Genomic DNA, 15,320 nt, shown 5'->3' with positions numbered 1-15,320 from the left:
AGATATAAAGTTGCAATTGCAAGTTATAAAGTCAGAATTGCGAGATATAAAGTCAGAATTGCGAGATATAAAGTCAGAATTGCAAGATATAAAGTCAGAATTGCAAGTTATAAAGTCGGAATTGCGAGATATAAAGTCGGAATTGCGAGATATAAAGTCAGAATTGCAAGTTATAAAGTCGGAATTGCGAGATATAAAGTCAGAATTGCAAGTTATAAAGTCAGAATTGCAAGTTATAAAGTCGGAATTGCGAGATATAAAGTCGGAATTGCGAGATATAAAGTCGGAATTGCGAGATATAAAGTCAGAATTGCGAGATATAAAGTCAGAATTGCAAGTTATAAAGTCGGAATTGCAAGATATAAAGTCAGAATTGCAAGTTATAAAGTCAGAATTGCAAGTTATAAAGTCAGAATTGCAAGTTATAAAGTCGGAATTGCGAGATATAAAGTCGGAATTGCGAGATATAAAGTCGGAATTGCGAGATATAAAGTCAGAATTGCGAGATATAAAGTCAGAATTGCAAGTTATAAAGTCGGAATTGCGAGATATAAAGTCGGAATTGCAAGATATAAAGTCAGAATTGCAAGTTATAAAGTCAGAATTGCAAGTTATAAAGTCGGAATTGCGAGATATAAAGTCAGAATTGCAAGTTATAAAGTCAGAATTGCGAGATATAAAGTCGGAATTGCGAGTTATAAAGTCTGAATTGCGAGATATAAAGTCAGAATTGCAAGTTATAAAGTCGGAATTGCGAGATATAAAGTCAGAATTGCAAGTTATAAAGTCAGAATTGTGAGATATAAAGTCTGAATTGCGAGATATAAAGTCAGAATTGCAAGTTATAAAGTCAGAATTGCAAGTTATAAAGTCAGAATTGCGAGATATAAAGTCAGAATTGCGAGATATAAGGTCGGAATTGAGAGTTATAAAGTTGCAATTGCAATAAAGTCAGAATTGGGAGTTATAAAGTCAGAATTGTGAGATATAAAGTTGCAATTGCAAGTTATAAAGTCAGAATTGCGAGATATAAAGTCAGAATTGCGAGATATAAAGTCAGAATTGCAAGATATACAGTCAGAATTGCAAGATATAAAGTCAGAATTGCAAGTTATAAAGTCGGAATTGCGAGATATAAAGTCGGAATTGCGAGATATAAAGTCAGAATTGCAAGTTATAAAGTCGGAATTGCAAGATATAAAGTCAGAATTGCAAGTTATAAAGTCAGAATTGCAAGTTATAAAGTCAGAATTGCGAGATATAAAGTCGGAATTGCGAGATATAAAGTCGGAATTGCGAGATATAAAGTCAGAATTGCGAGTTATAAAGTCGGAATTGCGAGATATAAAGTCGGAATTGCGAGATATAAAGTCAGAATTGCGAGATATAAAGTCAGAATTGCAAGTTATAAAGTCAGAATTGCGAGATATAAAGTCGGAATTGCGAGATATAAAGTCAGAATTGCGAGATATAAAGTCAGAATTGCAAGTTATAAAGTCAGAATTGCGAGATATAAAGTCAGAATTGCGAGTTATAAAGTCGGAATTGCGAGATATAAAGTCAGAATTGCGAGTTATAAAGTCGGAATTGCGAGATATAAAGTCAGAATTGCGAGATATAAAGTTGCAATTGCAATAAAGTCAGAATTGCGAGATATAAAGTCAGAATTGCATGTTATAAAGTCAGAATTGTGAGATATAAAGTCAGAATTGCAAGTTATAAAGTCAGAATTGGGAGTTATAAAGCCAGAATTGTGAGATATAAAGTCAGAATTGCATGTTATAAAGTCAGAATTGTGAGATATAAAGTCAGAATTGCATGTTATAAAGTCAGAATTGTGAGATATAAAGTCAGAATTGCATGTTATAAAGTCAGAATTGCGAGATATAAAGTCGGAATTGCGAGATATAAAGTCAGAATTGCGAGATATAAAGTCAGAATTGCAAGTTATAAAGTCGGAATTGCGAGATATAAAGTCAGAATTGCGAGATATAAAGTCGGAATTGCGTGATATAAAGTCGGAATTGTGAGATTTAAAGTTGAAATTGTGTGATATAGTCAGAATTGCGTTATAAAGTCGCATTTCTGACTTTTGCAGTCTTTTTTTTTCTGGAATTGGACTTTATAACTCGAAATTTCGACTTTATTTCTCACAATTGCAAATTTATATCTCCCAATTGTGAGCTTATAACTCAGAAACAAGCTTCCATAAATTCCATTGAATTTCCAATAATAATATGATAAAATAAGATATTATAAATTGTAAAAGTATATACATGACAAAACAATAATTTAGAAATGATTTTTAAACATTAATAATGCATATTCCGTTCAAAAGTTTGGGGGTGGTAAGATTTTTAAATGTTTTTCTTTGATGAATCTTTGATGATTCTTTAATGAAAAGTTCAAAAAGAACAGCATTTATTTGAAATAGAATCTTTTGTAACATTATAAATATCTTTACTGTCACTTTTGATCAATTTAATGCATCCTTGCTGAATAAAAGTATATTTCTTGTTTTTTTTTAAATGTAAAAACTTTTGAACGGTAGTGTGTATTTTTATCATAATGATTTACAAAAGAGGGAAAAAGTACACCTCGTTTATTTTGATATAATGATTGCAAATCAATTTATCACTCTAGTGCACTCGTCAATGAACGAACCATCAAGTCAAATTATCTGTCATTTTTCTTTCCTCTCAATCCTGTGCTAAACCACTGCATTCTATTGATCTCGTCTCATTCTGATGATTCATTATGAAAAATGCTTGTCCTGCTGACAATATGTCCATTTACTGAAGTGTCTGTTGGAAAGCTCAAAAACGCAAATTCAGGCTGAAAAGAACAAGCTATGAGTCATTGTGTAATTAAGAGAGGAAAACATCTGGTGTTTTATACACATTCACTCCAAACGCACTCTTGAAATCCCAGCTGGTGGTCTTTTTGTAGGTCGTCCATCGGCAGTCAAGACTTCTGGGAGAATGTGCCTGATTTCAAGGGCTGTAAGATGGGACATTGAGGACAGCTGGGGTCACATTATGCCAACAATTCAGTGCTACCGAACACACAGAGACAGACACACTGCCGTCAGTGTCCGCTGGCGCTCAGACTACCTGTCATCTGTATTCACCTCACACATGCTGCTCGTCGCTCAGGAACGATGAAAGCAGAGCAAAGAGATCGGCGCTGGAATGATTAACAAATGCATCCAGGGGGCGACTGCCCGACTGCGAAGTGATCAAGTGCTGCCGAAAGCGCTGGTGATAAAGAGGAAAATAAAGGCAGCATGGTGCAAATGAAAAGGAGAAAGAGCAGATGAAAAGTGTCGGAGCAGGAGGCAAGACTTTTAAAGTGTCATAAAACCAGCACAGTTTGATGAAAGAGAAGTTGAACTAGAAATAATCATTATCCGTCACTTTGACAGACTTCATTTTCAGTCATATCCATAGACCATTCCATTACTGAATGCAGATTTCATTTTGATGCTGCCAATATGAGTCACCATGAAATCAAAACTGATCATTCTGATAGTTTTTTAAGGAATATTGCCGTGTTTATTCTAAATGATTTATCCATGATTTATTTTTGTTTTAAATTCATGCTCCTCGCAATCTTGAATCAGAATAAGTTTCCCTCCCTCTTGCAGTGACATCTCTTCTCTTCTCTTCTCTGATGATGAGGGCGGGGCAACCTGTCACTCACATGAGATCCACCAATAGCAAACCACAACCATCCAATCAATTCCCCACAGACAAAATCAAGCCCCGCCTTACATTTGTACTTATTCCAGAAGACATTTCACTCGGATATGTGTCACAAAAGGGAAAAAAAAACAAAACAAAACAAAACAAAAAAAAAGTTGCACAACTACCGTTTCATGCCGACATTAAACCATTGCAATAATTTAAAATGCTAAAAATATATAGTAATAAAAATGCTATATATATATATTTATATTTATATTTTATATATATATATATATATATATATATATATATATATATATATATATATATATATATATATATATATATATTATATATATATATATATATATATATATATATATATATATATATATATAAATTATATATTATTTTATATTATATTAAGATATTATTCAAATATGAAAAATATATAGTAATTATATACAATTTAAATATATGCATGCTCTGTTTAAAATTATAAAAAATTATTTAAAATATATATTATTTATATATAATAAAATACTAATAAAATAATAATTATACATTATAAAATATATCATTTTAATTTATGTCGCTTTGTCAGCATTGTGAGGACACACCTGTATTTTTAAATTAAATATATGCATGATCTGTTTAAATATAATAAATTATAATTATTATATAATTTATCACACTTATTATATAAATATAACCTTAAACTGTAGACCATTCAGAAATGCAGATTTCAATTTTATATCGCCAATATTAACACTAGCAATCATTTAAAATCCAAAAAATATATAGTAATTATATAATATAATACTATTTAAATAATAATAATAATTTAAAACACTATAGTAATTATACATTATAAAAAAATATATTTTTAATTTATGTTGCTTTGTCAGCATTGTGAGGACACACCTGTATTTTTAATTTAAATATATGCATAATCTGTTTAAATATAATAAATTATTATCAACATTAACACTAGCAATAATTTAAAATCCAAAAAATATATAGTAATTACATATAATATAATACTATTTAAATAATAATAATAATTTAAAACACTATAGTAATTATACATTATAAAAAAATATATATTTTTAATTGATGTTGCTTTGTCAGCATTATGAGGAAACAGGTGTATTTTTGCGCCGTGCAAAGGAACATACGCTGCTCAAGTTTCAGTATGGTATCAAATCACTGTCTGAAGCGCCTGTCATAGGAAAAGGTCACATGCAGATATGAATAATTATAAAACAGTGCCTTCTCAATATAGGATTAGGCCACAGAGGCTCATGAATAATTGTGAGTCATTGTTGACTTCAAACCCGTAAGAAAAGCAGTATACAACCTAAAACTCTTTCCTCTAGGATTCTAACGTTACCTTCAATCATGAAAAAAGAGACTTTTTATTGCTTTAGAGACGCGATATAGAAAGGGACTTGAATAATGGAATAAATGAAGAAGAGATGCGGTCAGGAGAGGAAAGACTCACCGGGAATGTTGTGTATGGTGATGGCCAGGATCAGCAGAACAATTCGCCGCCAGCTGCTTCCTGATTGGCTCATCTGTTCCTGTGGTTTAGTATTCACTTCCTGTTCCTCTGTATGGCCGGTGTTGAGAGCCCTGCGTCTTTGGTACACCTCTCCATTCTCGACTTTATCTAAAAGAGAAACAGAAAGGCAAGTCAAACAACTTATTTTTGGAGAACAACTCCTCTACAGAAGACAACAGTGTTGTTATTCAGCTCAATGTTGATTCAGTTTATTTCAATAACAGTGTCAATGTTGCAAAGTTCACCTTCAATTCAAGTATAAAGCAGATCTACAGAAGAACCTAAAATGAGGACCTGTTCAGGACCTGTGCATGCAAAATGCAAAATGCAAAATGCAAAATCAACTAATAACTAATTAGTTTGTGCACATCAAAAAATTCCTCAACACTGAGTTCAAAGCAGTCAATAAATCAACCTCATGACTTTTTACTGTATTCGACTCATTTTCCCACAATCAATATGAGCACGCAGCTAATAATCAGCAGCAGAACATAACAGAATGAACGGCTCTTTTCAAAGCTTTTATCTCCTCAAGGAACCCTCAAATCTCACTCTGTATTTATCGTAGCTTTTATCCTTATTTAAACGCCAAACATCAAATCATTTCTTTCCTTTAATCGCTAAAAAAAAGAGGAAAAAATTATATCCAGAGTGCGTCTGAAACTCACACCACCAATTACCCGTCACTTTAGAGCGTAATTATGTATGCGAGCGGTGAGATTTAGCAAACAGAAGAGAACGACCCTGAATCGTCCTCACTTAAACGAAATCCCTCAGACTGGGCGGAAGAACATGTCGATAATATAGTTTCCATCTCTCCCAACCGCCAATGAAAGAACATAATGAATGCAGATTACTTGGACTTAAAGGTCACGAGGAGCACATCAGTCATGTGTGATCGGAGTGTACACAGTATTTCTTCTGGAAAGATAGAAAGAGTTTTTAGATGAGGGCTGAGGTGAGTTCACATGTGGAATATGAGAGATCATTTCAGTTAGGTGACTGACTGATCACTCGTGAATTAATTACGAGTGATGGACAGAAACCTGCTTCATTAATGGTAACACCGTCACACCACGGGGGTCCGGATCTACGTCCATGTCTCCGGTGCAAAAATGTCCATAAAATGAAACAACAGCTATGCATTTATTTAGAAAATATGGACATTATAAAGAATTCATTGATTTTAGTGAATATTTCAGCCTTCGTGAGGCTGTCCTCTTTGAAATAAAGACCGTTTACACCTAGTATTAAGACACGTTTTGGTCGATTGGATCACGAGTGGACGACACTAAATACAGGTCTAAAATGTTTTGAGCGAAGTAGTCGAAAATGCATTCGACCAGATTGCTTTTGTAGTGTAGACACTCATGTGGTCGAATGCGTTCAAACATTGCAACAGACCGCCTACTCTCTGCTTATACATGAACATTATGAGAAGCTTGGTAGCCAGACGGGATTTAAACTTTGTCGACTGAAGAAACAAGTTTGGTTTGAAGATGAAAAATGTACCGAGCACAATGTTCTCTCACCATTCCTTGCGGCTGTCAGAACAGAAACAAAAGCTGATGCCCTCCGTATGTTTTAATATCATTCTCTTTTCACATTCATATGTAAATTGCACAAGCTTATTTCGTCCATTAGATCGAAAGATCTGAAAAAGAGCCATATATTTACTCACACATAGACCCTCCCCTCAAAGAAATCAGGACAGACAGACAGATAGATAGATATGTGGCGCATTTGAATCCATGTAATTTCGTAATTCAGCTAGAGCAGAAAGCATGCCACAGATGAGAGATAGAGAAGATATTCATGCTGACAGCTGAGATGCAGATTTTTAGTGGGGCTAAGATGAAAGACCCCGATTTTCAAAGATTTGTTGTAAGTGTCAGGTTGGGCACCAACATATCTCTAAAAAAAAATCAGCGCTGTCAAAATTAGTGCATTAATGCATGCGATTCTTTTTTTTTTTTTTTTCAGTTTAACATGTTAAAAATATTTAATGCAATTAATGCAGCATCCGTTTTTTTCCCATCATAATTTGCATTACATTACATGATAACGCAAATGCTTTTAAACCATTCAAGCACTACAAGACAAACGCTGTCTGTAAATGTCGTGTCATGTGACACACACGACTGAAAGACGAGCACCAGTATTGATTTCTCTTTCACGCTTGAACAAACATTAACACACAGAATTATGCCAAAATGCCTGTTTTGTGGAGTATCCTCATAAAAGCAGTCTTAAATGAGTTAAATAACACCTTAAATGAACTTAAAGAGTTGTGAGAAAATGAGATGCGCGTCATGTTCGGCAGCGGCAGCTCTTAAAGTGACAGCAGCCTAATAAACCAGTTGCTGTGATGATGTCATTAATGTATTGTTCATTAAAGAACAAAGATAACAGAGAAAACTGTAGCTTTAATAAGGATTCATCTATATTTCATTTATAATGTATGCAGTGAAGACTGTAAAGTGTTTTATAACTTTATTCAATTTCTGTATATTTCCTTTTAGACAGGAAAGCCACAGGTAAATATGACATTATAATGGGTTTATGTGAAGATTGATTTAAGTTCACTTACAGTCAAACCAAAAATTATTCAGACATTTTTGATATATTTTTTTCTAGTGGGTTCAGGACACTATAGTTCATTTATATATCAGTGAGGATAGCAAAATAAAGTAAACTGTGACATATTATACCTAAAAATTCTTCATGCAGTCGACTTCCAGTAAAATTGATAAAATTATTCAGACACTTTGACCTGACCATGTTTTGCTTAAGTGCTATCTGACATAATTAAGATGATTTTTTTTGTCATATTTTATTACCATTTTTTAAAAACTACAGTGAATAAACTGTATTAATGAATGAAATGTTCAAGGTGTCTGAATACATTTTGGTTTGACTGTAAATTAAAAGTTATTTTTTGAAGCCTAATGTTGAAATAGATAGATTTCAGTTATAATGTAATGTTGAATGAAAAATGTTTAAAAAAATAATAATTTCATAGACATCAGTAGCAGTATTACTATCAGTGAATGTGGCCTTCATTCAAAAAAAGATGCCATTAAACAAGTACTTAAAATATACCGTCTTTAAGTTGTTTCTACATTAGTTTGTAGAGTCACTGTGAAATTATTACAATGTAAAAAAAAAAAAACTCCTAATGTTTTAAATCGCAAACAATTACAGAAAAAAATGTGCGCTTAATTAGGGGCCAAGCACCGAAGGTGCGTAGGCACCTATTGTAATCGTTAGATTTCTTTTTAATTATTATTCTTCTTCCGCTCTGGGAGTCTATGGCAGCCCATAGAATCGTATGGTAAAAAGTTGTGAAATTTGGCACACTGATAGAGGACAGTCTGAACTGTGTCCATAGCAAATTTGGAGTCTCTAACTTTGGAGTCTCAACGATCGCTCGTTTCTATTTTTCTATTTTTCTAATTTTCTGAAAAACCGAATTTTTCAAACTCCTCCTAGGCCTTACTCCGATTTTCACAAAAATTGAACCTGATCATCTTCAGACGATGCCAACAAAAAGTTATGGAATTCAAGTCGATTCCTCAAACTGTTTTAATAAAACACGCGAAAGAATTGTACGTAGCGCTTGCGAAAATAGACCTAAGGCTGTATCTCTGCAACGCTTTATTGTATTCAGACCAAACTTGGTGCATGTCATCACAAGCATGACCTGAGGCATCATGCAGTGTTTCGGCGCAGCGCCACCTATTTTCTGGTATCATCTTCAGCGGAGATATTGTGCGTTTTAAAAATGGATATTTTTGCTTATATTCACTTGGCATGGGTAAAAAGTTATGAAATTTGGCTGATGGGACATGGGTTTGTCTCTAACTCAATCCCTCTAGAAAAATCATAAATTTGGTATCGTTAGATTCAGGGCATCATGCCGAGTCGAATGATTTTTCCAATTTTTCCATATCAGACATTTTGACCGTCGGCCATTTTGAATTTTGTGCTAAAATTCTGTATTTTACAAACGCATTAGCGTATCGTTACGAAACTCGGTATGGGTCATCAGGACAAAGCCCTGAAGGAGCCTGAGAAGTTTCGGACCAGCAACCCCTTGTGGTCAAAATTTATAACAAAATTTACAAAAATGTTAATAACTTTTGACTATATTAACCGATTGTAATGAAACTGGTCTCAATAGATTCCTTGGGTCATGCTGAGAACATAGATAGATATCAAATTTTCCATAGTCAGCTGAACTTCCTGTCCACCATATTGTTTTTCTTTAAAAACATTCTTTTTCCTAGACCATTGCTCCGATTTTCACCAAAATTGAAACATAATATCTTCAGACCATGCCGACAAAAAGTTATGGATTTCAAGTTGATACGTCAAACCGTTTTTGTATACCGGAGCAACGAATTTGAGGCATGACGCAAAAACAACTCTTGAAGCTGTATCTCTGTAATGCTTTGACATATTGACACCAAACTTTGCAAATGTCATTGTCACGTCACTCTGACCATACCACAACAATTTGGACACAGCGCCACCTATTGGTCAAAAGTGATGAACCAGTAAATCCTTTTTTTTGACAGTATATATCATTTTTCAGTTCTTTTGCCTAAAATGATCTTAATAGGTCTTTAATTGCTCACTGTTGCAGTTAGTCTGATGCTCCCAGCGATGTTGGCTGGATTATTGTGCCGTTTTTGTGCTTGGCCCCGTAATTGCTGCTTGCAGCTATATTTATTATTATTATTTTTTTTTTTTTCTCAATTGAAAGCACTAAAAATAATAAATACAAATCCTAAATAGTCAAAGCAGTCTCTCCAAGACAACTGCTTTTTCCATTACAGAATGGTGCTGCTAAAATGAAATACTATATTGTTAGATTTTAGGTCTTTCCTTATGCAAAGCTCACCACAATGATGCTAGATTGACGCTGTGGGTGGTTGAAACACAGTTGTTAAAGTGTTTTGGATGCTTTTTTTGATCAAGTCCACCCGCAAATCTCTATGATACTCTGGACTCTAGATATGCTTCCCTTGTTTTATCATCTGCCAGGCAAAAATTGCTTAGAAACACCCATTCAGAAGCCGTGCAAATTGAGAAATCATTCATGTTCGCAGCTCGCCTTAGCAAGCACCACTAATGATTACTTGTTTTATGGATTGTACAAAGCAGAATTGCATTCAGGCAAACAAAACCACTTTGCCATCTCTGTTAGTAACATACACCAAACCCAATAAACACACACGCTGAATCTCTGAGGATACCGAGTCACAGCAGAACTTAATAAGCTTCAGCATATCTAAACATCATATAACAGTGTCACATAATCCCAAAAAAAAGGTAAACTCAAATTATTATTAAAAGGTCAAGACAGCATGCCAAAAAAGAGCAGGCTGCTATTTGTGTCGATCAAACTCTCTCCACGGGTGTGTGGTTTTTTTGTTGATTGCTGCTTGTTTGCTGGTTTTCTTGACAAAATGCAAATTTATGTTCGACAGCCACATCCCATATCACTTATTTGCATATGCTTCGCTTGGCACCAGGAGGCTCAAACCTGTCTTCAGCAATCAGTCATAAGTCATTTTCTGAACAAATTACACTTGGACAATATGTGGCGTAAAGAGAAAGACAAGTGTGTGACAATTTAATAACTCTATAACTAATAAGAGAACTTTCTGGCCTCGAACACTATATGACAACTGAGGTATATATATATTTTTTTAATTAGTCTCTTTTACTCACCAAGGCTTTATTTGTTTTATCAGCAATATTGTGAAATATTATTACAATTTAAAACATCCACAGTATGGAAGCAAAACTATTTTAACCAGGGAAAAGAAGAAGACTTCAGCACCCTCTACTGGTCAGATTTGACACCCCATGGCACTGTGGCATTTTAACCCATGACCTAATTTGGGGTCACTGTAACGACAATCCAGCTCCATCTAATCGCATGCACTTTGACATCAGCACACACAGTCCTTCCTTATCTTTTCCCACAACATCATATGTCAGAGGATTGTTGAAATCAGAAACGGGTGCAGGTTTGAATTGACTCAATACTTCACAGGCAGTGTACTATAACACAAAATTTGCCACTGTGACTATTTTACATCTGTTATGAGCTTTCTGATTTTGTGTCTGAGGTGTCCAAGTTCCAGTCACTCAAATGCAGCCATTAAAAGCAATGTCACGTACACGAACAGAAACACACTGACACCTTCTCAGCTGTCAATCATGCTGAGACATCAGCCAGAGAAAGAGAAAGATCTTGTTATAATAACCCACATCCATAATTTATCTCACAATGTCATCACAGATGTGTTTGATTGAGTATAGAGAAGCACATACACATCTATACATGAAACATTGTTGAAAGCCCCATCCATCTCTGTCATTCCACAATCATTTGATGAATGGAGTACCATGTGTCCACAACATCTGAGCATCTGAATGCAATAAAAACCCAAAATAAGTGTTGTGCAAGCTTATATATAGATGGATATACCAGTCCAGCGGTGGACAGGGGTCAGCATGAGCACCCTGACTGGTCTGCGACTATGCAGTTCCATATGCAACGAACTGAGATGCACTGTGTATTCTGACACCTTTCTATCAGAACCAACCTATCTTGAGCAATTTGAGCTACAGTAGCTCATCTGTTGGATTGGACCACACTGGCCAGCCTTCACTGAGCCTTGGCCGCCCATGACCCTGTCACCGGTTCACCACTGTTACTTCCTTGGAAGCACTTTTGATGGATACTGACCACTGCAGACCAGGAACACCCCACAAGAGCTGCAGTTTTGGAGATGCTCTGACCCAGTCGTTCTAGCCACCACAATTTGGCCCTTGTTAAACTCGCTCAAATCCTTACGCTTGCCCATTTTTCCTGCTTCTAACACATCAACTTTGAGGACAAAATGTCCACTTGCTGCCTAATATATCCCACATATATACGAGCAAAACTTTTTAACAGGATGAAGATGTCCACATTTTTCTTAATTTATTGAAATATCATTGTTTTTCATTTAGCACTGCCCTTCTGAATCAACAGAAGATACTCGCATGTTTCCCAGAAGAAAAAAATAAGTACAATTTACCTTGATATTCAAATTCAAGAGTTTTCACCCCCCGACTCGCAATGCATCGTGTTTCCGTCTGGAGCATCAGTGAATGTTTAAACCTTTTTTAATAGTTGTGTTTGAGTCCCTCAGTTGTCCTCTGTGTGATAAAATGGATCTGAAAATCATTCAGTCACTGCTGGAAAGGGTTCAAATATGCAAAAAAAAAAAAAAAATGCTTAAAAACTGAAGAATCTGCAGGACCAATGGTTCACATACTTTTAAATGGGGCCATTTGAATAAATTCAGCTTACATGTAAACATCTTTTATGTAAAATATCTTACTCAGGACAGTACTAAACAAAAAATATCATGCATTTTGTATGATCTTTCTTATTTTGTTACAATTTTTCACATTTTCACAGATTCTGCAAGTGGTTCACATACTTTTTCTTACAACTGCATATAATGTGCTCAAAAGTGTACCTACCCTTGCAGATTTTAACAAAATAAGAGAGATCATACAAAATGCATGTTATTTTTTTTTTATTCTGTACTGTCCTGAATAAGATATTTTACATAAAAGATGTTTACATATAGTCAAAAATTAGCTGAATTTATAAAAAATGACCCTGTTCAAAACTTGCTTTCAAAACATACCCTTGATTCTTAATACTGTGTGTGGTTACCTTGATGATACATTACTGTTTTTTGTCTTTTTTTTTTTTTTTTTTTTTGTGATGGTTGTTCATGAGTCTCTTGGTTCAGACACAAGTAAAATTATGAACACACTGGAGAGCCAATTTATACTACAAACCCAATTCCAAAAAAGTTGTGACTGTACAAATTGTGAATAAAAAAGGAATGCAATAATTTACAAATCTCATAAACTTATATTTTATTCACAATAGAATATAGATAACATATCAAATGTTGAAAGTGAGACATTTTGAAATGTCATGCCAAATACTGGCTCATTTTGGATTTCATGAGAGCTACACATTCCAAAAAAGTTGGGACAGGTAGCAATAAGAGGCCGGAAAAGTTAAATGTACATATAAGGAACAGCTGGAGGAACAATTTGCAGCTTATTAGGTCAATTGGCAACATGATTGGGTATAAAAAGAGCCTCTCAGAGTGGCAGTGTCTCTCAGAAGTCAAGATGGGCAGAGGATCACCAATTCCCCCAATGCTGCGGCGAAAAATAGTGGAGCAATATCAGAAAGGAGTTTCTCAGAGAAAAATTGCAAAGAGTTTGAAGTTATCATCATCTACAGTGCATAATATCATCCAAAGATTCAGAGAATCTGGAACAATCTCTGTGCATAAGGGTCAAGGCCGGAAAACCATACTGGATGCCCGTGATCTTCGGGCCCTTAGACGGCACTGCATCACATACAGGAATGCTACTGTAATGGAAATCACAACATGGGCTCAGGAATACTTCCAGAAAACATTGTCGGTGAACACAATCCACCGTGCCAATCGCTGTTGCTGGTTAAAACTCTGTAGGTCAAAAAGGAAGCCATATCTAAACATGATCCAGAAGCGCAGGCGTTTTCTCTGGGCCAAGGCTCATTTAAAATGGAATGTAGCAAAGTGGAAAACTGTTCTGTGGTCAGACGAACCAAAATTTGAAGTTCTTTTTGGAAAACTGGGACGCCATGTCATCCGGACTAAAGAGGACAAGGACAACCCAAGTTGTTATCAGCGCTCAGTTCAGAAGCCTGCATCTCTGATGGTATGGGGTTGCATGAGTGTGTGTGGCATGGGCAGCTTACACATCTGGAAAGGCACCATCAATGCTGAAAGGTATATCCAAGTTCTAGAACAACATATGCTCCCATCCAGACGTCGTCTCTTTGAGGGAAGACCTTGCATTTTCCAACATGACAATGCCAGACCACATAATGCATCAATTACAACATCATGGCTGCGTAGAAGAAGGATCCGGGTACTGAAATGGCCAGCCTGCAGTCCAGATCTTTCACCCATAGAAAACATTTGGCGCATCATAAAGAGGAAGATGCGACAAAGAAGACCTAAGACAGTTGAGCAACTAGAAGCCTGTATTAGACAAGAATGGGACAACATTCCTATTCCTAAACTTGAGCAACTTGTCTCCTCAGTCCCCAGAAGTTTGCAGACTGTTATAAAAAGAAGAGGGGATGCCACACAGTGGTAAACATGGCCTTGTCCCAACTTTTTTGAGATGTGTTGATGCCATGAAATTTAACATTTATGAGTCTTCAAAAAACTTATTTTTTCCTTAAAATTATACATTTTCTCAGTTTAAACATTTGATATGTCATCTATGTTGTATTCTGAATAAAATATTGAAATTTGAAACTTCCACATTATTGCATTCTGTTTTTATTGAAAATTTGTACAGTGTCCCAACTTTTTTGGAATTGGGTTTGTAGAAAATGAAGTCTAAATTCTGATTTAAAGCAACAATGACACTGTTTTTTTAATGTTTTTTTAATGTCCGTTTAATGTACTGTAAAGCTGCTTGCTTTTAAACAATCTATTGTATAAAAATTATACAGAGCTGCTCTGAGTATATCAAGGCATTAAAGACAAAGTGAAATCATTTGAAGAGCCAAGTTCTACTGTCACTGAACTGTCAAAATGTGTTTATATATTTTCTCATATTTACCCTGTCACATAAAAGAATACATAAAACTTTCCATTTTTAATATTAACTGTATCAGTTTATAGAGAAGTCATATTGTACAGTTGACTTTTGAATGCTAATGACACCATGACCTTGATAACAAAGAGACAGCGGTCATTTAGTTTTACCCTATCATAAGTTCAGAATACAAACAATACCATGTTAATTTGTAGTAACTTAAAGGGGACCTATAATGCCCCTTTCACAAGAAGTAATATAAGTCTCTGGTGTCTCTGGTGTTTGTGAAGTTTCAGCTCAAAATCCCCCACAGATCATTTATTATAGCTTGTCAAATTTGCCCCTATTTGGGTGTGAGCAAAAACACGGCATTT

The 15,320-nt window shown here is 35.0% G+C and overlaps 1 protein-coding gene across 3 annotated transcripts in view; it reads right to left on the bottom strand.

The window, feature by feature from the left end:
* Positions 1–15,320, bottom strand: part of LOC125255090 (zinc transporter ZIP11-like) — a 168,979-nt gene that overhangs the window by 53,823 nt on the left and 99,836 nt on the right. For all 3 annotated transcript variants that reach the window (XM_048170052.1, XM_048170054.1, XM_048170053.1), the window contains exon 6: positions 5,191–5,358. In XM_048170052.1, the coding sequence (XP_048026009.1) occupies positions 5,191–5,358 (168 nt within the window). The remainder of the gene's footprint in view (positions 1–5,190; positions 5,359–15,320) is intronic.

The sequence above is a fragment of the Megalobrama amblycephala genome, linkage group LG20 (genome assembly GCF_018812025.1).
Source record: "Megalobrama amblycephala isolate DHTTF-2021 linkage group LG20, ASM1881202v1, whole genome shotgun sequence".
In the NCBI taxonomy this organism is placed as follows: Eukaryota; Metazoa; Chordata; class Actinopteri; order Cypriniformes; family Xenocyprididae; genus Megalobrama; species Megalobrama amblycephala.
Note: the sequence above shows the minus strand (reverse complement) of the source record. Positions and strands in the feature narration are given on the sequence as shown.